Source organism: Lactuca virosa, chromosome 4 (genome assembly GCF_052849685.1).
Source record: "Lactuca virosa cultivar CGN04683 chromosome 4, Lactuca_virosa_CGN04683_v6, whole genome shotgun sequence".
NCBI lineage: Eukaryota > Viridiplantae > Streptophyta > Magnoliopsida > Asterales > Asteraceae > Lactuca > Lactuca virosa.
Window position 1 is genome coordinate 213821964 of NC_136429.1, and position 21480 is coordinate 213843443.

The 21480-nt window shown below is 37.0% G+C and overlaps 1 protein-coding gene across 1 annotated transcript; it reads left to right on the top strand.

Moving 5' to 3' along the window:
* Nucleotides 1-17079: 17079 nt before the first annotated feature.
* Nucleotides 17080-19507, top strand: LOC145168716 (protein IQ-DOMAIN 8-like). The gene is made up of 5 exons (XM_079087443.1): nt 17080-17293; nt 17390-17641; nt 18062-18271; nt 18377-18490; nt 18584-19507. The coding sequence occupies exons 1-5, from the start codon at nt 17222-17224 to the stop codon at nt 19157-19159; spliced, it is 1224 nt and encodes a 407-aa protein (XP_078943569.1). The 5' UTR covers nt 17080-17221; the 3' UTR covers nt 19160-19507.
* The last annotated feature ends 1973 nt before the right edge of the window (nt 19508-21480 follow it).

The following is a 21480-nucleotide window of genomic DNA, read 5'->3' on the forward strand; positions in this document are numbered from 1 at the left end:
TCTCACTTCCCCACGATTGAACTGATGACAATTAACTCCTTCTCGCTGGTGCTCCATTACTAGCCAATCCCAATTGATCACACACTTCTAAGAACCAGATGAACACTTCCTGAATCCCAGTGAGACTGACTGTCACTAATGTTTGAATGACCTCAAACTCAAGTCCTGAAGACCACAAGATATATGCTCCAACTAATAGCTCGGCGACAAGCTACTTTCCTTGGTGCTTTAGTCCGCCAACCCATGACAGTTACTAAAACCACTGAATCCTGACAATGCTGAATAACCATTCTGTGGGATCCTGTCCGCAGACCTTCCACGTAATGCCCCCTTTTTTTCAAAGGTGTTCCAAACATGTTTCCCTCCTCAAACGTTCACAGCTGAACTGCAGTAGCTAAAGCAACCTCTTCCCTAAACCGGGCTGCAAATATTCCCAAGACATAGTCTATAATCCTAAAGTTGCAATAGGTCGCACTATCAATCCTTACCACCTGATACAAGAAATCCAAGGTAAATCGGACCTCACAAAATACTTATGCCACATCGACCCATCTGCGCTGAATTAATATCGCCAATCCGTGCAACTAACTGACCCCGAGCTGGGATACAAGCCTGCTCACTCCTTTGAGCTCGAAAAACTGAAAGGGCATGACGCTTGCCATTGATGAAAAAAAGAATTCTAATCAACCACTCTACTTCCCATCCTCTAATGAATCCCTGAACTCTAATCACCTACAATCCTTTGATGATAAATTCTTTCTGACACCTCCAATGGCCTAACAACTCATGAAACTCCGCAACACATAGTTCAGACAGAACAGGCAACTAACCCGAAATTACTGCTTATCCATACTCAACAATATTCCAAGACAGAATAAACACCGATCACGGACGACTTAACCACAATATTATTACAGAATGGGGTTTTTCCAATTACATACCAGAGACTTCTTGCGACTCGACCTTGACCTCCTGAGGAACGATGATCGCTAGAATCTGAATTCCTTCTATCCTCAACGCAGGACAGCTGGACCTGAAATGACCTGGCTGGTGACAGTGAAAGCATATATGATCCTTCTTGCAATCCCGTTGCACATGCCCTCTCTCGCCGCACTTGTAGCACCTGAATTTGTGACAAGCAAATCCGTGGGTTCCCCCACACTTGCCACACACCTTGTGATCCTCCTAACTTCCAGTACTTAAGTTAGCTGTCTCCAACTCTTCGTCCTCTGCTGAACAGTCCCTCCTCCTCTTTCCTAGTTGTGACCCCACTACCAGCACTCCCCCAGTAGTCCTCCCGGTAGCAACATCTCTTACAGGTTGCAACGATGCAACTTTCTCCTCGAACTTGGCGATCACCCTGGCGGTGACCCGGTCCACGACACCGAATAATTCTTCTCGCAAAATCTGAGAAACCTCCACATAAATCATCTCCCGTATCTGGTCGACGGACAATACTGGCCTATCCTGGCCACTCGCTCCCGATCCTGATCCGGATCCCGCCTCAAATCGATTTGCCATCACTATACTGTACATATACCAGGAAGATATCAGATAATCCGCATACATAACCGGGGACCAACTCCCTACTAAACCCTAGGGGTTGTGACTTCCTTGCTACGCGTATGGGTCCTATGCTTTTAGTAGTACATGCCCATACTACCTTCCACACCTACCCATATTTGTCTCAAGTATCGCCACAACACCCTAACAACATACATAACATAGCAAGCGCTCAATCCTCACTCCTAGAGGAAATACTAAATCTCTCATAACTGGCCTCCCGGCCTCGCACAACCCACCCTACCACCAACTGCCACACGACCCTCCATTCGTGCCAGTTAACCGTTGCATGAATACAATCACATGCCGCATGGCTTAAACAATCTTAGGCTAAAAGATTCAATCCTACAACGGTTGGACTCAGACAAGAGCTGCACAGCAGGACCAAATCCCTTACCCTAAGACGATTTAACCCCTGTAGCATGTGACTTAGAGTATTCACCCAATAGTTAGTTCACACACGAAAGAGTCATAAAACAATCAATCAGGTATTCTACATAAGATAAGGCATCAAAGATCAGGCAATTATATCATACGATTCCTGGGGATCCCTATCTTAGTACTAGGATGCTGCTCACATAAGATCAATAACTTGTATGGTATTTTGGGGCCTATTTACTGGCTCCGGCTGATCGTACACTTCGCATCCTCCTTTCTTATTTTGAAAACCTTTTTAAGAAATCGTTTTAAAAATATTTTCCTTGGTTTGAGACTGGACTCACACGAATGTTCCTCCAATTCACTCAAACCAAGGCTCTGATACCAACTTGTAACACCCAAAAATTTCAAACCAATTTAAGCTTTCAAAAACAACCCAAGTTCCATTAGTTATTACAAAATGGTTTCCAAATTCGTTTATTATCAGAGTATCCCAGAAACAACATCATAAAAGTGAGGAGCGGTACGATCACGCCTTTGCCTTGCCACGATCTCCTGATGTACCTGAAACAATAAACTGAAACTGTAAGCCTGAGAGCTTAGTGAGTTTCCCCCAAAATACCGATACACTGCACATAACACATATATAAACAACAGCATGTACTGGGTCCATAACTTTACAGACTGGATTACCCCCTGGGCCCACAGTGTGAGTCTGGATTCCCTTACGGGCCCACAGCTCACATCTGGCTTGCCATCGAGCCCACAGTATGAGTCTCCCTTAGCCCGTAACTGGAATGCTCCGGAGCCCACAGTACGAGTCTCCCTTAGCCCGTAACTGGAATGCTCCTAGGGTTTGTTGGCTACTGCATGGAGCGGTACAACCTCAACCCATCCCACTTAACATGTATCATACAACATCACCACTGAGCATGCAACAATCATATAACATAACGGGTAGTCCTACAGGTCTACCTAACTGGCATAACCACTAGCATGCAACACTAACTCATGCTCAACATCTAACACTGCTAGAATAACATATCCAATGGGCCGACCTTGGTGCCTTAGACCCCTTAGTATAGTGAGGATAACTCACCTTGCAATGCCGAACTGAAGAGGTAAGATCAAATCCCCCGATCACAGCCACGAACTCCACCACCTAACACTTGATGAAACCATATCTATAAGTGCCCAATTTACCAGAATACCCTTGGAAGTCAAACTGCTCAACTCTTGGTCAAAGTCAAAGTCCTGGTCAAAGTCAACCTTCCTGGTTGACCCTACTCGCCGAGTCAGCCCATTGACTCGCCGAGTTCCCAAACTCAGAAAATCCTCATATCAGGACTCAACTCGTCGAGTCACCCCATGACTCGTCGAGTTCAAAAATCCCCGAGTCCTAGCCTGTCCAACTCACTGAGTCACCACTCAATTCACCGATCCTTATCATAACCATATGAGTTAGGGTTTGCGACCCGACTCGTCGAGTCTAAGAACAGACTCGCCGAGTTCACTTAAGTCATCCTCATTCAGACGATCTCAGTCCATCCCACTGCTTCCAACTCATAGATCTGGACTTCTAGGGCTAGTTTTACACGTAAAGTTTCCAACTTTACGTGCATGCAAGTTGATTTTGGCTCAATACAAGCTAGAGGGAAGGTTCAAGACAAGAATGCTCACAAACAAGCTAAAGGTCTGATACTTTATGCCTCCATGGACCAAGATAAGTCTAGATCTGAAGTTGCAACCCCAGATCTAGTCCCAAAACCCGAAATGGATCCCAAACATGCTAAATAGCCCCAAATCATCATCTAAGAATAGATCTAGAAGGGAAGAGCTCAAGGCAACGACTTGTTACCTCCAAAATGTGCCCATGATGAAGTAGATTCTGGATCTACACGAATTCCTTGATGCTAGCCTCTTGATCTACAAGTTTCCTTCACTAGATTCACCTTCCAAAGCTCAAAAACTCTCACCAATAGCTCACAGACGATTTTAGGGTTTACTGACTCTCAAGGGGTAACAAAGAGGCTGAGGTGAGAACATAAGATCCTTTAAATAGGGTGCAAACCCTAAAGTTTAGGGTTTTCTCTTTCCAGCATCAACTCGTCGAGTCACGGGGCCGACTCAGTGAGTTGGTCACTTAACACGTGGCCTAAAACCCGCTCCGACTCGACAAGTCAAGATACCTACTCGCCGAGTCAACTCCTTTATTTTCTCATGAGACCCCGAACTTATATTCCTGAACTTGGGATGTTACATGTGGTTACTATTCTTACTAAGGGAAGCAAGGGTTTAATCCATTTTATTAAACCAGTACAACTTAAAGGACCGTTAGTGGTTCATTCTGTAATACCTTAGTCTCTACATCAGGGTTATATATAATTAATATCCGATAGGCAGTTGGATGTGTGCTTTCTGCCTTACTTCCTATTCCTTGTTTGGTTGTGGGCTTAGGGCAGATTCACACAATTAACTATCTGTCCGATATTACATTATATATAACTTGTATAAACTAAGTGATTATAGAAGGAACTGTTGTGGTTACAATTTTTACTAAAGAAAATAAGGGTTTTTCTTAAAGAACGATTTCATCAAATATAAAGGAACTATTACAGTTAACTCCGTGAGTACCAAGTGAATACGCCAGGGTTATATACAACAATGATCTAACAAACAATGGGATGTGTGCCTTCCACCTCATCTCCTGTTCCTTGTTTGGTTGTGGGATTAGGGCAGATACACATAATCGATTGTTTGTTTACTCTGGGTTTTATATAACTTGTATCCATTTAGTACTCATAGAAAGGATTGTAGAGTCATTTTTACTTATCTTTCATCAAAGCAGGAAATATAGGATTTCCTGGAGGAACATGCGAACTTTTCTAAAAGAACTTTCAACTTACTTTACATCACTAAAATCTTATGAACTCACCAGCTTAAATGCTGATCTACGCTTTCGAAATGACTTGTATTCTCAGGAGACCAATAGACAGGTACGCACACTGGGATTCAGAAGATGGAGCATAATAGCTTCATGACTTGCTTTATTATTTACTTTTGTATTCTATGTTATGTGAACCACATACATTGTAAACACTTTCTTTCTAAATGAAATGGTTGTTTATTACTTTGATTACTATGATGCATGTCTTGTGATACTAAACATGACGTCCTCCGTGTTGGGTTTTGAGCATTCTAACACTCCTAAGTGTACATGCAACCCTAAATACCTTGGATCTATGTTTTCTCTATTATACATACAATTATGAACATCCAAGGTATTATCCTAATCTAGCATACAAAATAATAAATATAACAAGATAGAATACATACCTCTTTGATGTAGAATGTCTTCATAAAGCTTGAGTGCCTAGTGCCCCAAGTGTGACACCTCAAATGGTTCACACAACACCAAATACACTTAGAATAACTTGAGAGAAACTTGAACACTCCTTGAAATCGTCTAGCCCTCACACTCACATATTAGTGCACGATTTCTTGAGCCATGGGATTCTTTTATATGATGGCTATTAGGGTTACACCATGTAACTCATAACTTTACCCATTCCTTATGCTCCATGGATTTTAACCTCCATGGAGTATCCATGGGTCACCCCATGGACTTTAGTCCAACATAAGGAATCTTGGATCACAAGCCCACATATATAAGAATGAATGATTTACACAATCAACCCATATATTTAATTAGTCTCCTTTTGATCACTTAATTAATTCCAAATTAATTCTTGATCAATACTAATTAAATAACCTTATTAATATATTAGAACTTATAATATATTAACCAACCTTAAGTGTTATTTCTCTCATTATAGTCTATCCAAATGCATGATGCCATGCAACCCAAATGGACCATGCCGGGTCGGGTCAAGTCTTACCAATTATAGTTATGGACTTAGACATTAATCCAACAGTCTCCCACTTGGATAAGTCTAAAACTATTATTGCGTATGACTTCAGGAACCGATCAGCAATCGTAGCTCTCAAAAGCTTCTGTCGAACTCTGACCTTGTCGATAAACTCTGACCTTTGTCAATGACTTGTCCATTAGATAAGGGATCATATATTCCTCCATTCTAGATATCATATGGACTGAGACATGGATTATCAATCATTCTCTCTGTCCATTTGTTGTTTCCCGATTTCCGATTCATGATGACTGACTGATTGAACAAATCAAATCAGTCCTGGCTTGGCCAAGCACTCACATGTATCATCTTTAAATCATCGAGGGGCCCACAGATATCGCTTTTATCCCGAAGGTACAAGGAATGGATAAACTTCGACTCATATGTCTTGTTCTACTACTTGTTGAATCATACACAAAGGCAGGTTTTATAACATCGAGTTACCAATGCGTTTTCGTGCAATACATGTATAACCAACTCATAGTAACAACTCATATCTCTAGGTTTTAAGAATATAAGATATTATCGTCTCATGATCACTCGTGATAAAATCCATGAAGTGATTCAAATGAGCGTGGGTTGAATCCAATACTCAGAACTTATGAGCACTCATGAGTGTTGTAGCACCACTTTGTCCACCAACTTGGACCTCTACAAACCAACCCATGACAGTCTTGATTCATATCTACTTCCAACATATGACCGACTGTGGATGGTTTGAATAACTTAATCATCCAGGAAGAGCGACTTAGTTATTCTGGAAGTCAAAACATGCAAAGTGAAACACAAGAATAAATGAATCAAATATGGTATCAAACCCTATTAATATAAATAAACACTTTTATTTATCACCATACTGATTACTCATTATTCATTGTTTCGGTTTTATCAACTTTATACTTGAATTAAAAACACTAGTTGTCCCATGCTCCAAGCATGTACACTATGTTTTTCTTAAACAATAGCTTTACCATACACCAAGTATGCACTCTATGTTTGTCTATGATCCTTACTTTGTGAAATAAACCAATTGAACATGATTTTAATGATTCTAATTTCACACTCCCAAATCCTTATCGAAAAATGTGAGAATTTCAAATTCCTATCATTTATCGAAATCTGTTTAGATTTTAAACTTATATGCACTGACCCTCCTGTAATGAATATGTACAAAGTCACAAAGACTTGTCAACAGTCATTATAAGGTATTCCAATGGAGATCAACTCCATGGAAACTAAGTCTCATATTCAAAGTACATTGCTTTGGACATGCTTCTTGCATTAAGTTTTCTAATCTTACATAGATAACTTCCACCTATGGAGACAACTCCATATTCTCATTTTGACTATCACTTCTGAATAAGAGATGCCTCTTTTCAGAATATGTCAATATGGTCCTTCCAAAATTAGCACTATACTTCCAACTGTCCCTGAGCAACCAATCTTTGGTAAACCTCAGATTGTCCTCGACAATTGCTTAATCATTTTAGTCATATTCAATTCTAGACCTTTTCCCTTCTTAATGCCTTTGGGCATTTGGAAAAATTTAGAAATGACAAATATTATAGAACATGCAATCGATCCTGTACCCAAAGCAAATGGTACACGATTCATGATATCTCACATAAAGACATGATTCTAGACCAGTCTTTTGCTACAATATTTTTATTTGCCATGTTTTCAAAATTTGACTATGAAGAGGGATGCCGTAATCATAATCGAATTTTGAGAACGCAATATATAGAATTTCCTTAAGTTGAACCAATCCAACATGAAATTCATATATATATTCTTGACTAAAGATGATTAAGGTCTCAATCTAAGCCTTTAGAACTGAAATGAAGTATATCCTCTCCCTTAATTATAGCAAAACAACTTTTTCAATTCCTGCAGCCTCACGAATTGAAACTTTTGTTTTCTATAATTAACATTGCTAACTTGCAACACTAACAATAATTATCATGCTCCCACTAACATGATGATTATTAGCATAACACTTATGCTCCCACTACCTTTGACATGTACTCAGAAATCAACTGGACTTCTAAAAATCAATACTTTATTGACTTTCTTACCAAAGTTCAGATTTCTGATACGAGATGCTTTGATAAAACTTTATCAAAATCATACACCTTTCCTTAGATAGCATGCATGTGTGTCTAAACAATTTCAGAACTATGAAAAGGGATGTCGTAATCATAGTCTCAATTGTTTAGACCTTTTGTCATCTGCTTCAAATCTACTTGGTGGATGTGTTTCCTCACCATCATTTTCATGAATCGGAGAGAAACCTTATGACCCTTAGATTTTATGGTGTATGTGTTCTTATCCATGTGAATCGTCAAAACCATAGTCACAAGACAAGGATAATGACAAATCCAAACTCATATTGATTAAACTTGTGCAATCTTAAATTCTTGCCATTTGGCAGCTCAGGTGCCTGCCATTGCTTCCAAGTAGTTGTGCAACCAATTGAGAACTCTCAGAACTCCTATGCAAAGCCAACTTGAATAGGCACAAAAATTTCAACACGATAGGTTATAAACCTCAAGTCGTGTGCTAGTGAAGGACTTTAGGTTTTATTCTTGATTAAGTCTTGAAACTTTCAAGAGCTTTAAGACTCCCACTGTCCTCTTGACATATAAGACTCCTTTGTCAAATATTCAAGAGATAGTGCAGATTCTTTATCAAGACTAACACTTTACACAATTGGCCTAAGTTGGTCTCTGTTTTATCCAAAACATCACAACTTACCAATTTCAAATGTACAAGAGTAGATAACCTTTTACTCTTACATTTGACTAGTGTTAACAAACCCTCTTTAAGATATGTCACTCAAGTTACAATCTTGGAGTATGACTCTAAGAATTGTTTTGGAACGAAGTATGACTCATCTTTTTGATTTAACCATTTCAACAATTCATGACTCCTCTTCTTAGTCATAAGAATGCACTAAGATGACTTTGGAGGACCAATTGTGATATGGTATCTTAACCATTAAGATGATCATAAACATGATACTAAAGTACTCTCCCATCTTTTCAGATTTGAGAAACTTTTATCTTTCTGCCATACTTTGATTCTTCTTATTCGTTCTGTCTCCCATTGAAACTTCTCCAATGCTACAGACTTATACTTAAACTTATAAGTATAACCATATTTACTGAACTTAAGTAAATCATGACGAATAGTCTTCTTGATCTTTTGTAGTGGACTTGACCAGTGCACAAGAATGTGTACTCGATCCCTTAGTCCTTTCCTTATTCACATAAGGAATTAGTCTTAATTTTCCAAGCTGAAAGTTCTCATTCATCATACTATACAACTTGCATAATTCCAAGTTTCGGTCCAATTGAACCTTGGGTGATGAGAATCTTTCCTTATTTGGTAATATTAGACACTACCACAACCGAAAGAATCAAATCCATTTTTCCAATATTGCTACCAATAGAATCTTATAAGCAACAACTTTTCACAAATGCCATTGTAAGGATACTTAAAATAAATAAAATCAAAACCTTTTTCTTTTATTTTAAAACTTTGCGGAAAAACTTATCCTTACAATCCATATGAAAACCTTGTTGTTATCTATTCCTAAGCAATATAAATATCATAACTCTTAAGTAATAGCCCAAAATTCTGATCACCGAACCATGCGATTGAAATTCATCTTCGCGATCAGAATCAGCATGTACTTAATAAAGTTAGACAATGGACTTCACCTGAAGTAGAGCCAAACTTATTGACTTTAACATCCTTAGGTAAATTTGGCAGCTTCGTAACCAATGCCCCTTCCTTTGGCAATAGTTACCTATGGACCCTTGATAATGGGACTATCTCAGACTTCGCCTCTCTCTTTACCATTGGGTCAACCGAGTTGACTATGGCCGATCCCTTTCCATTGGGAAGAGAGAGCTTTACTGGATATCCAATGTCATCATTGTCAATGTCCATAGCGTTTTAGGAAGTTGATCTTAGCAAATAGATAAGATCATTAAAGGTCTTGTCTTAGTCTGTTTCATAGGATTCCCAAAAGAACTCACTATGTGACTTAGAAAGTAGTTGAGCCACCAACTTTCTCAAGACTTTGACACCCAACTCTCCCGGCTTGTCAATATGTGACTACATCTCCAAGATGTGATCACACCTAGACCTTGCCTTGCCAATAGGGCTTGAGTGACCTTAAACTTTTTAGGAACTTGTGGGTTAGGGAGAATAATTGGAGGAGGTGAAAGAAGTATGATATCCATGGGACATCATCTTCATTTAGGAAAGCTTGTTTCAAGAGATTTGGGAAGATCATAAATGTCTAGACCAGACATCTTTTTGGGAGATATTCAAGATAGTTGATTTAAAGTCCTTAATATGACACCCAATATGAAATATTAAGGCTAGGACCCAACAAACTATTTTATAACTTAGAAGAGGGATGCCGTAATCCAAGCTATAAAATATTTGAAGGTAGGTGAATGACGATTCACCAATTTCCACCATGAAAAACGAAATAATTTATTAGGTTTTAATTGGATTTGAAAGTCCTAGATCTTTGAGATTCATTGAACTGTTCAAAGGCATGTGTCAATCTCGAGTGTGCCCTTCAGGTTTTGTGACTGGGATGCCGAGGATCACAAAACAAGGTGTGAATAACCATGCAAATATACTTGGTACCCTTAATATTTACCCCTTAATCAGTGTGCCGGTTAACCACACACGCTCCACCGATACTATGATAAATATTAAGTTACCCTTTGCCTACCTTGTTAAGTCCAAGTTAGTGTGCCGGTTAACCACACACACTCCACTAACGACTTAAGCAAAGTGCAAAGTGTAATTTCATGGGTTAGCACCAAATTCACATTTTCCTAAGTAACTAAGATTGGGTATTAATAAGAGTTTAGTTACTTAGTATTTATCATTAATACTTTTAATGAAAGGAGAATTATAGTCCTTGTCATACCCGTTCGGCTAACGACCCTCCACCAGTCAAGGAAGCGGTGGGTGAGAGTGGACACCCATTAAACTGCCATTTTATAGGCAGTAACCTTATACCCCCCTTATAGACCGGCTTCGTGAATGAGGCCTACTAACGGTAAGACTGACTTTACTCTTATACATATATATAAATATTATTAACTTATAATATTATAAAGTATAAGGGTTGAATTTTATCTTTTAAAATTCTAAGGGCTAACTTGGAATTAAAGTATTCATAAGTGAAAACTTTTCAAATTCCAAAACTTGAGGGCAAGTTTTATAACTATTCAAAACAAATTAATTTCATAACTTATGAGTTTAAAGTAGTTTTAATTAAAAAAAAACTCTTCAAGTTCCATAACTTGAGGACAAGTTATGGAAGACTTTAAACTAATTAATAAAAAAAATAACTTTTTTTTATTGTAACTTATGGAACTAATTAAGGTTACACTTTTTTTTTAATTTAATGAAGAGACTCTTGAACCTCCATAACTGGAGGACAAGTTATGGAGTCATAAAACCATTTAATTAGAACTAGACTCTTCATTTTGTAACCTTTGCCAACTTTTATGAGTTTTATGATTCTTAAATGTGACTTTTCATATAACTTGAGGACAAGTTACAAAAACACACTTTGGAATCAACTCTTAGATTAAAATGGATTGAAAACAACTATTTCACACAACTTTTCTATTAATCTAAGAACCTCATAAGAACAAGATAATTCAAATCATCAATCTTCAAGAAATTAGCATGAACATACAAACTAATACAAATCTTGAAATTATGACAATTATCTTAGAAATTGGATTAGCATGAACATTACCACATCAAAAACAAGTTTATAAGTCCAAAAACATCTTAGGGTAATGTTCCTAGTCCAATTCCAGCCAAAACAATCGAATATATGCATCCAACTCGATTTTTCAGCTACTTTTGCAAGTATAACAAGAAAACAACCTGGCTCTGATACCACTGTTGGGTTTTGAGCATTCTAACACTCCTAAGTGTACATGCAACCCTAAATACCTTGGATCTATGTTTTCTGTATTATACATACAATTATGAACATCCAAGGTATTATCCTAATCTAGCATACAAAATAATAAATATAACAAGATAGAATACATACCTCTTTGATGTAGAATGTCTTCATAAAGCTTGAGTGCCTAGTGCCCCAAGTGTGACACCTCAAATGGTTCACACAACACCAAATACACTTGGAATAACTTGAGAGAAACTTGAACACTCCTTGAAATCGTCTAGCCCTCACACTCACACATTAGTGCACGATTTCTTGAGCCATGGGATTCTTTTATATGGTGGCTATTAGGGTTACACCATGTAACTCATAACTTTACCCATTCTTCATGCTCCATGGATTTTAACCTCCATGGAGTATCCATGGGTCACCCCATGGACTTTAGTCCAACATAAGGAATCTTGGATCACAAGCCCACATATATAAGAATGAATTATTTACACAATCAACCCATATATTTAATTAGTCTCCTTTTGATCACTTAATTAATTCCAAATTAATTCTTGATCAATACTAATTAAATAACCTTATTAATATATTAGAACTTATAATATATTAACCAACCTTAAGTGTTATTTCTCTCATTATAGTCTATCCAAATGCATGATGCCATGCAACCCAAATGGACCATGTCGGGTCGGGTCAAGTCTTACCAATTATAGTTATGGACTTAGACATTAATCCAACACTCCGCCCCCGAACGTTTCCGTCGTTCCGGTATGGGGGTGTGACAGTTATTTTGTACATATAATTGAAATCTTGTTTTACCAAATTAAAATAAATAAATAAGACATAGCAGATAACAACATCCATAAATAAAAACACATGTTTGTTTCATTAATGATAAAGTAGAGGTATATAACTTTTTGGAAAATTGACCTTTATAAGGTCTACAATACATCAAGATGATAATCCGACAACATAACGACCCTCCGAATAGTGTAATCACTTAGACGTAGGGTCGGTCCTACATACAAAATAAAAGAAAGGGGTAGCACTAACGCATACCCAAATATCCAGTCTATCATAGTTGGTAAGTAGGATAGATCCTACTCACATCGAGTAGTCCCCTGCGGTGCCTGGGATGAAGTAGAAGCACCCAGCAGCTCGGCTAGTCGGCGCTCGGCTACCAGTACTCTCTCCTCAAGAGCAACACGTCTCTCCTGGTATTCCCTTACCTCCGCTCGCACAGTAGTAAGGTCCTCGATGAGTCGGTCCATAGGGTAGTAATCCCTCTCGATGTCTCGAGTGCACACGGTCGTGACCTCTACTGCAACTCTCATCTCCATAACTCGGTTGGCTGTCGTCTGAGCCTGATCTCCAATGTCTGAAATCCTCCGGACCATGACGGGAAGGGCTCGGTTAGCGAGTCCTCCAAGGCGAAGGTCATAAAATCCTCGCTCCATCCCAAAAGGTAGGTGTTGCCCCTAATGCCGACTCCATCTCTTAAGGTCATATGCCAGGGGGCATAGGGCCATTATATCCTCAACGGCGAGCAGGTACTCTGGCCATGTAGGGAGGATCGATGACTTCGGACTCCGCATTCGACTCATCCTCCTCCTCCTCCTCTTCTTCAACTTCCTCCTCAACTTCTTCCTCCGACTCCTTCTTATTATAACATTATTTTCTAATATGCATGTATGTATGTACACTTTTATAAAATACTTATATTTTTAAAGTATACTTTAGTCAGACTGTTTTAGTACCATTGTATTTATAGTTGTTTATCTGGTATGGGTAGATATACTAGTTCACTATAAACAATGCTCTGATACCAATCTGTCACGCCCCCGAACCATGACGGCGGAAACGTCCGGTGGCGGATGACGTCATTGTATAGTATCATAACAGTTGAATATAAATGAAACATAGCAACCCAAGCGACATACATTGAGAATACAAACTTACATAGTTTACAGATTGTACTTGTTCATAAGTTACATAAAAGTGACAAAAAGTAAAATTTCATAGTGTTGCATCGCTTGGGCTCAAAACAGAGTTGATTACCTTTTACTTTTTCCCTGAGAATACAAGTCATTTTGAAAAGCGTCAACTATAAAGTTGTTGAGTTCATAAGCATTTTTGTATGAAAATGGATTTGTAACTGTTTAAAATGATTTTCGTATACTTTCAGAAAATTCGATATTTTCTATAAATTGTGTTGTTAGTCTTATATCCAAAACTAATAAAAAATGTATGTATGACTCTTGTATCTTTCCTTCTAAAATGATAGTGTATGTATGTTCCAAGAAAATCCAATAACTTCTTATAAGTAAACTGTAGTCTTAAACCCTAAGACCGGAAATGTAAGCAATTGTGTACTGAAAATGATGTGTCGTTTTATGTTTTAATAAAACCAGTGAAGTGTATGCTTCCCGTAAACCAAGATAATATTGTTAATCCCTAAGTGAGTTATTATAACCATGCTAAATGTGATTGTTATGCCTGTATAGACGTTCTTCAGGCGTCAGAATCGGTAAGATGTTTGTCACCCTAGATTGGTCCGTCTAGCTGTAGCGAACAACTCAGGTGTGGGTTGTCAATCCCCGTATAGATCTATACACAATTATCTCGCTCTCCCTCCAGGAGACTCTGGTTATAATGCAGGACTTAGAGTGTACACTAGGTAGGTACAGTGAAGAGAGTGTCTCACTAGAGCATTAACAGATTTACATGAACTACGACTCCCTTTTTATTGTATAATGAAATGACTTCACTCTTGAAAATTTGTGACATGTGTTTTATGACACGCGTTTTACGAGTTTAATGACATGCGGTTTACGACACGCGTTTTATAAGTTTCAGGACATACGTTTTATGACATGTGTTTTATGACATGCAAACTATCCTGTCAACAGTTTATTTTGTTTTCTCTTTTGTGTAAACTATTTATAAAAGTTTATATAGATAGCCAATGATAATTATGTCTAGTAGTAACATATGTTGTAAAAATAACATAATATTCTTGGGTTTTAAACCATGAAGAAAGTAACAACAAAATTACGACTATTTTTACTAGAAAAGTTTAGTATTAGCAAAAATCTCCAAGAGTTTGTAGTTTTTGCACAACTCATATATTTTCGGTTGAAATTTTGTAGCACAAAATGGTTTATTTTGGTCAACTTTAGTGAATCACGATTTTTAATAAAAACCATATGATTGTCCTCAACATTTTTATATTTATACAATTTTTATATTTGTAAAGGCAAGACAAGTAAATATCCAAAGATCAAAACATATTTGGCCTTCTATATACATAAGTTCTTGTTATATTTGAGTATATCGACTTTAAGGCCCGATTTTGTGTAAATAAAGTGTTGACCATCACATAGGTCACGATTTTTATGTAGTAAACAAATGATATCAACCATTTTATACAAGAAACTATTCACATTTAACATATAATCATAGTGCATGCAAATGTCCAATGGACAAACTCATTTTAACTTATAACAAGCTTGTAAATCACGATTTTCATGTATGTATGTATGAGGTTTTCGATATCATATGCTCAAAACATTCCATAAAGAAGTTGGTGCATGCAAAATTCCATTGGGTAAACGAAACTTGACTTGTATTCCCCCCCCCCCCCTAAAAAAACATGAAAAACACGAAAAACTTGGGGGTATGAAGCTCACCTTGGTTTTTTTTCGTGAGTTGTAGGGAAGAAGAAGGAGATGGTGTCGAGCCTAGAATGAAGGTGATGAACTTTGAATAGCTTCTTGGAAAGGTTGGTGTCCTAGAGATTTATCACACGAAAATGTGTGTAAATATGGTGAAATCCAACATAAAAACCACATAGAAAAGCTAGATGTTTATGAAATAACTTACCTAAGACCCGAAAATTTGAAGAAGGTGAAGAAATCCTTGAAAATCTTAACTTGTTTTGAGAGTGAGTTGGAGAATTGGAAGAGTTTTTGCCTTTGGGTGTGGCACAAATGGCCGCTCGGCCATGGTTTTTACGGAGGAACAAAAAGTGGTTCATGGATGTATGGAGGGTTGTTGCATGTCTTGCATGTATATTTGAGGGATAATAGAAGGTGTGGTGTGGAGATTTGGAGGGTAAAGAAGTGCAAAGGTGTGAGGTGTCACAAGTAAAGTTCATCCTTTTTGTCCTACTTCCTAAGCCAAAATCCATGCCTTGGAGAAGGGTTTTCGGTTTTTAGGGTGGCCAAAAACACCCTCCACTCACACAAGGTTTGCAGTTTTTAGAGATATGGGTTCTCGGGTTTGACATGGCCAAAATAAAAGAGTTTTCGGTTTCGACAAGGCCCAAAAAAAAGTTTTTCGGCCTAGGGTTATTTGGGCCGAGAACTCCTAAGCACAAGCCCAAAAATTGATTTGTGTTTAGCTATTAGATCAAACTTGGGCTTATAAAAGGCTATTGCAACTTGGTTCTAAGTGTAAACATATATGTACTCATATAGCATTGTCATTTTGAATTACAATAATCAATTTCAACAAAGTTACCTAGAGAAATTGTTTGTACATGAAATAAATTTCGACTCTAATTTTGCTAGTTGTGACATTATCCAACACTGAATTTGATCGAGAAGAAATAGAGAGCATCATGGTGAGGGTTTTCAGGTCGAAGACGTTTCGACAAAGAGTTCCATGTCGTCTTTCAAATATTCACGTAACTAGGCAGCGGAGGTGGAATTCGACGTAAATGGCAGCGCCAACGGTGACGTTTTCCAGCAGTGACGATGGTTTTCGGCGAAACATTAAGAGAGAGAGAGAGAGAGAGAGAGAGAGAGAGGTGGGATTTGGGTGGGTTATTAGGAGGTAGGTTTGTATTTTGCTTTATTTTAATTAAATAATAGTAAAGTAAATAAAAAAAACCAAATAGATAGTCAAAAATGTCATTTCAAGCATATTTATTTCTGGAATAGACAAAAATTGCAAAAAAAAAAAAAAAAACCGATTTTTTGACGATAAAGTAGTCGAAAACGACCATTTTTACAATTTTATCTTTATTTTTTTTAATCATGTACCAAAAGATGAAATCAATATCGTGTTTTGAAATTCGTTATCAAACAAAATTAAATTTCGACAATTCGGCCTGAATGAAAAGCCCACCAAAATATTAGCCTGTTTTGGGATCCGAAAGCCTGAAATTCCGGCACTCTGTTCGAAACGCATTTACGCCGTTACGCGCCCATTAATTACTATCCGTTACTTTCTTTTCTCCATTGAATTCTCCTTTTTCTTTCAAAATTCAAACGACTCTCCCCCTTCCTTCGAACCCTACTCCCAAACCCACTTTAATTCCCCAAATTTTAACTTAAAGAACCCAAAACGGTGAAATTTGAGGTTGCAGGTTCGGTTTTCTCAAATGGGCGCCTCTGCGAAATGGATTAAGTCCTTAATCGGGTATCAAAAGTCCAATTCCAACAGCTCCGATCAAGTAAGTCTGTTTTGTTTTTTTCTTTTTTCTTCAATTCATATGTTTCATGTTGGGTTAGAGTGGTTGATTCAATTGGGTATTTTTTTTTGTGTGCAGGAGAAGGTTGGGGGTAACAAAACCAGGACATGGAAGCTATGGAGGAGTCCATCAGCGGGAAGTTCTTCTGTTTCATCATCAAAGGGGATAAAGGGAGGAGGACGTTTGTCCACTTCTGATGGTTCTCGTTCTGAAGATGTTTCATTTTCTGCTGCCGTCGCTACTGTGGTTCGAGCTCCGCCTAAAGATTTCATGTTTGTTAGGAAAGAATGGGCTGCCATCCGAATTCAATCCGTTTTTCGCTCTTTCTTGGTAATTTCTAATCATTTCCCTTTCTTTTACCTTGTTTATCTAAAATTTTAACCCAATATACTTCCCTCTAAGTATATGATTTGTCTCAATCTAGCCTTTTTAGATAAAAATTGATGCTTTCTCTGGATCGTATACCAAATGATGAAATAAGAGCTATAGATGTTTTTCAAAAGGGCTAAGAGTTTTGTGATTGGGAAAATCGTCAAGATGTTTATGGGTCAAAACTATAATTCTTTTAGTGAAGGTCAAAACTGTTATTATAAAACACTAAATGCAATTTTTCCTTATTATAGCATCATGATTAAAGCCGATGACATTTCTGTGGCCTTTTGTGTGTAGCATAAGCCATAAACCTTCACAAAATTCATTCAAACTTAAATTTTACATCAATCTTATAAATCTTAATTATTTGTATTGAAGGCAAGACAAGCTTTACGTGCACTAAAAGCATTGGTGAGGCTCCAGGCTATAGTAAGAGGTCGGCTTGTTAGAAAGCAAGCCGATGTGACACTTAGGTGCATGCAAGCTCTTGTTCGAGCCCAAGCTCGTGTTAGAGCTCAATCTGCTAACACTACACAAGAATTTCCTACAGCTTTGAGAAACCATCTTTCTGCTGTCAAGCAATCTGAGGTAACTTAAAGTAATCATTTTTTTTTTCTTCATGTTTTCATGATCGTTTCAAAAGCATCTCTTTAACACCAAAAACTAAAATACCATTTTTTTTTGTTGTTAAAGGGTGGGTGGTGTGATAGTCGAGGAACAGTAGAAGAAGCGAGAGTAAAAGAACAAATGAAGCAAGATGGCGCTAATAAGAGAAATAGAGCTAAAGCTTATGCCTTCTATCAACAGGTTTTAGTTTTGTAAATTTTAGATAACGAGGTTAATTTATTGTTATTATATAGTTTTTTAGTAACATGGTATGATTTTTTGTTTAATTTTTAGAAACAAAGAGCAAATTCCAACTCGAAGAGTTCTTCTCCAAGATCTGGCGTGCAAAACTCTGAATGGACATGGCTGAATGGTTGGATGGCTGCAAAATCATGGGACACCACCAGTTCTTCCAAAATTTCATCTCAAATCAAGAATTCTGATGATCGAAGTGTTAAATCTTGTTCTGAACATGAATCTATGAAGATAAAAAAGAATATAGTTTCAACTAGGGTTTCTTTGAAGCCGTTTATGTCAAGTCCACTTACGCAATCATCATCAACGAACCCATGTTCTGGTTCTGTGTATGATGAAAGCACAACATCAACGAATTCTTCATCTTCAACTTCAGAAACTCGATTGTCGAGTGAAAGCAAACCAAGTTACATGAGCATGACTGAATCGATCAAAGCTAAAAGGAAAGGGCAAGGGCAAGGGCGTAATTATATCTCAAATGCAAGTCCACTTTCAAAGGGGGTAGCTGCAAGAAGGAGTGCTGATTCTGATCTTTATTCATCGGAATTGGGTAAGGATTTGTATCCACCAATGTTTATTGATAGATACGATGAAGTGAGGAGTCGAAGGGGTTGATTGAAAAAGATTTGGGATTTTGGCTAATCTTTTAAAAGTTCAACAGCTTGTTGTGTGATTTGGTTTTCACATTGATTCTTTAGCTCCAATACGAGCTTAAAGGAAAGTCAGTTGAGATGTGGATCTTTTGGATTTCTGTTTTCATACATAGATTGGGAAGTGGGGATCATAGGATTTGTTGAGATATGGTCTCAATTTTCTTCTTTATCTTTAAAGAACTTGCATAGTACAGAAGTGAAAACTGTTAATGCTTTTATTTATTGTATTTTATTTGCGAATTTTATACCAAACAAAGAGTGCATTTGCTTACATATCAATGGTAGATATATTTGGATGTTTGTTTTCAAAGTTATTATGGTTATTAGAAACACTCCCATCTGCTAACCTTTCTCCCTAAAGGTTTTTTTGAAGTGATAATGTATGTCTCTACATTTTTCTAATTAATCTGTATCAGATTTAAAGTCTAGCATCTTGGGGGATAAATGCATATCTAAACACAATACTAGCTGTCTTTCATATAATTGAAATTAGAACACTAGTTTATAACCCGTGAGAAACACGGTTATACAATTAATTAAACTTTCATAGTAAAGATTAATATTTATTAATCAATTATTTTAAATAAATTATTAACTAAGAGATATATCAAAATTTTAAACTTATTATAATTTCAAATTTAACATATAGTTAGAAAAAGTAAATTTGAATTTTGAAGTGATTTCCCTAATATATCTCCATGACATGTGACATAATATTAATAATGAGTTGTATTAGAGTGATACATGGAAAAAGAGATTAAAACTATTCTTTTATTAGAATAAGGATTATGGGAGAGACAGTGAAGAACACATTTCTAAAAAACAATAGTGTCTTGAAAAAGCAAAATCAAAACCATAAGAAACACTAGGCGTTGAATAAACAAAAACAAAATTAATGAACCATAGTAAATGCCTGCACAAACACCCCAGTGGTTTTATGTAACGATTAAAATTGATTATAGTTTTCACCTTCTTAATGATGATTTCTTGAAATGAAAATGATGTCATTAAACAAAATGATGTCCAAACACCCTCCGTAGGTTTTATCTAAGATTATGGTATTCACCTAATGATGATATCTTGAAAAGAAAATGATGTCACAGGAGGAAAGAGTTCGTGGGTCATTTTCAAATATAACAGGAAATGAACGTCTTGATAGGATATATCGTGCATTCGTTAAAAAACTTTTTGACTGATTTGTTGTTATATTACATGCATACGTTCTTTACCATACTAAAGAAGATTGGGTTTCATGTGGTAGAGTGATTTATGCAACTTATTTGGGCAAAACATCAAGATCCCATGAAAAGGAAGTATGAAAATGAACAAAAGAAAGAGGGTGATGTATGTGGTAAGTTAAAAAAAGCTTCTTCAATTTTGAGTAGAAAAGAGGACTTTCTGTCATTGGATTATAATGAACAGAAGAGTAGAACAAGTGTGGGGACAATAAGGACACAGTTTTTTTTTCATTTATTTATTTGTACAATTTTTATCATGTTACTATTTGACTTGGGCATTGATGAGATCAGTGTGTCTGTCTTAAATTTGGAAGCTGTTTGATTTATGAATGATTGATATCTTCTCACCTATACCTTTTTTCTGCATCATAGCTTGCTTCTAAAAATTGGAAAGTCACATGCTCCTACTTGTGCTTCTCTCTCTTAATTCTATCCCACTAGGGGTGTTGTCTACTATGGCCTCCCAAGGATAAAACATGTACGTGAGCTAGATTGACGTATTTGCATAGATGTCTATGTGTATATTTGTTTTATTCTTCTGGGTTTTAGTTTGTGATGGATTATGTTTGGCTGATAATGTTATTTATTACTTTGATGTGTGATAGTAGTAATACTTCTAATTATTTTTGCCACCCTCTCTCTCTCTCTCTCTCTCTCTCTCTCTCTCTCTCTCTCTCTCTCTCTCTCTCTCTCTCTCTCTCTCTCTCTCTCTCTCTCTCTCTCTCTCTCTCTCTCTCTCTCTCTCTCTCTCTCTCTCTCTCTCTCTCTCTCTCTCTCTCTCTATATATATATATATATATATATATATATATATATATATATATATATATATATATATAAAAGTAGGATGAAGTATAAACTCAAAAAATTGTAGTAACCGCGATAAAAAAAATTTCCCTTAAAACTGAAAAATAAATGGCCAAAATTTGATTTTATTTATCGTTAATATCTCGCAAGATAATATGGCATTTTGGTAATTAATTTCGAGATTTTGATAATTTTTAGAGAAAGTTAATTGTTTGGAGGGTACAAGTGACAAAAGCTA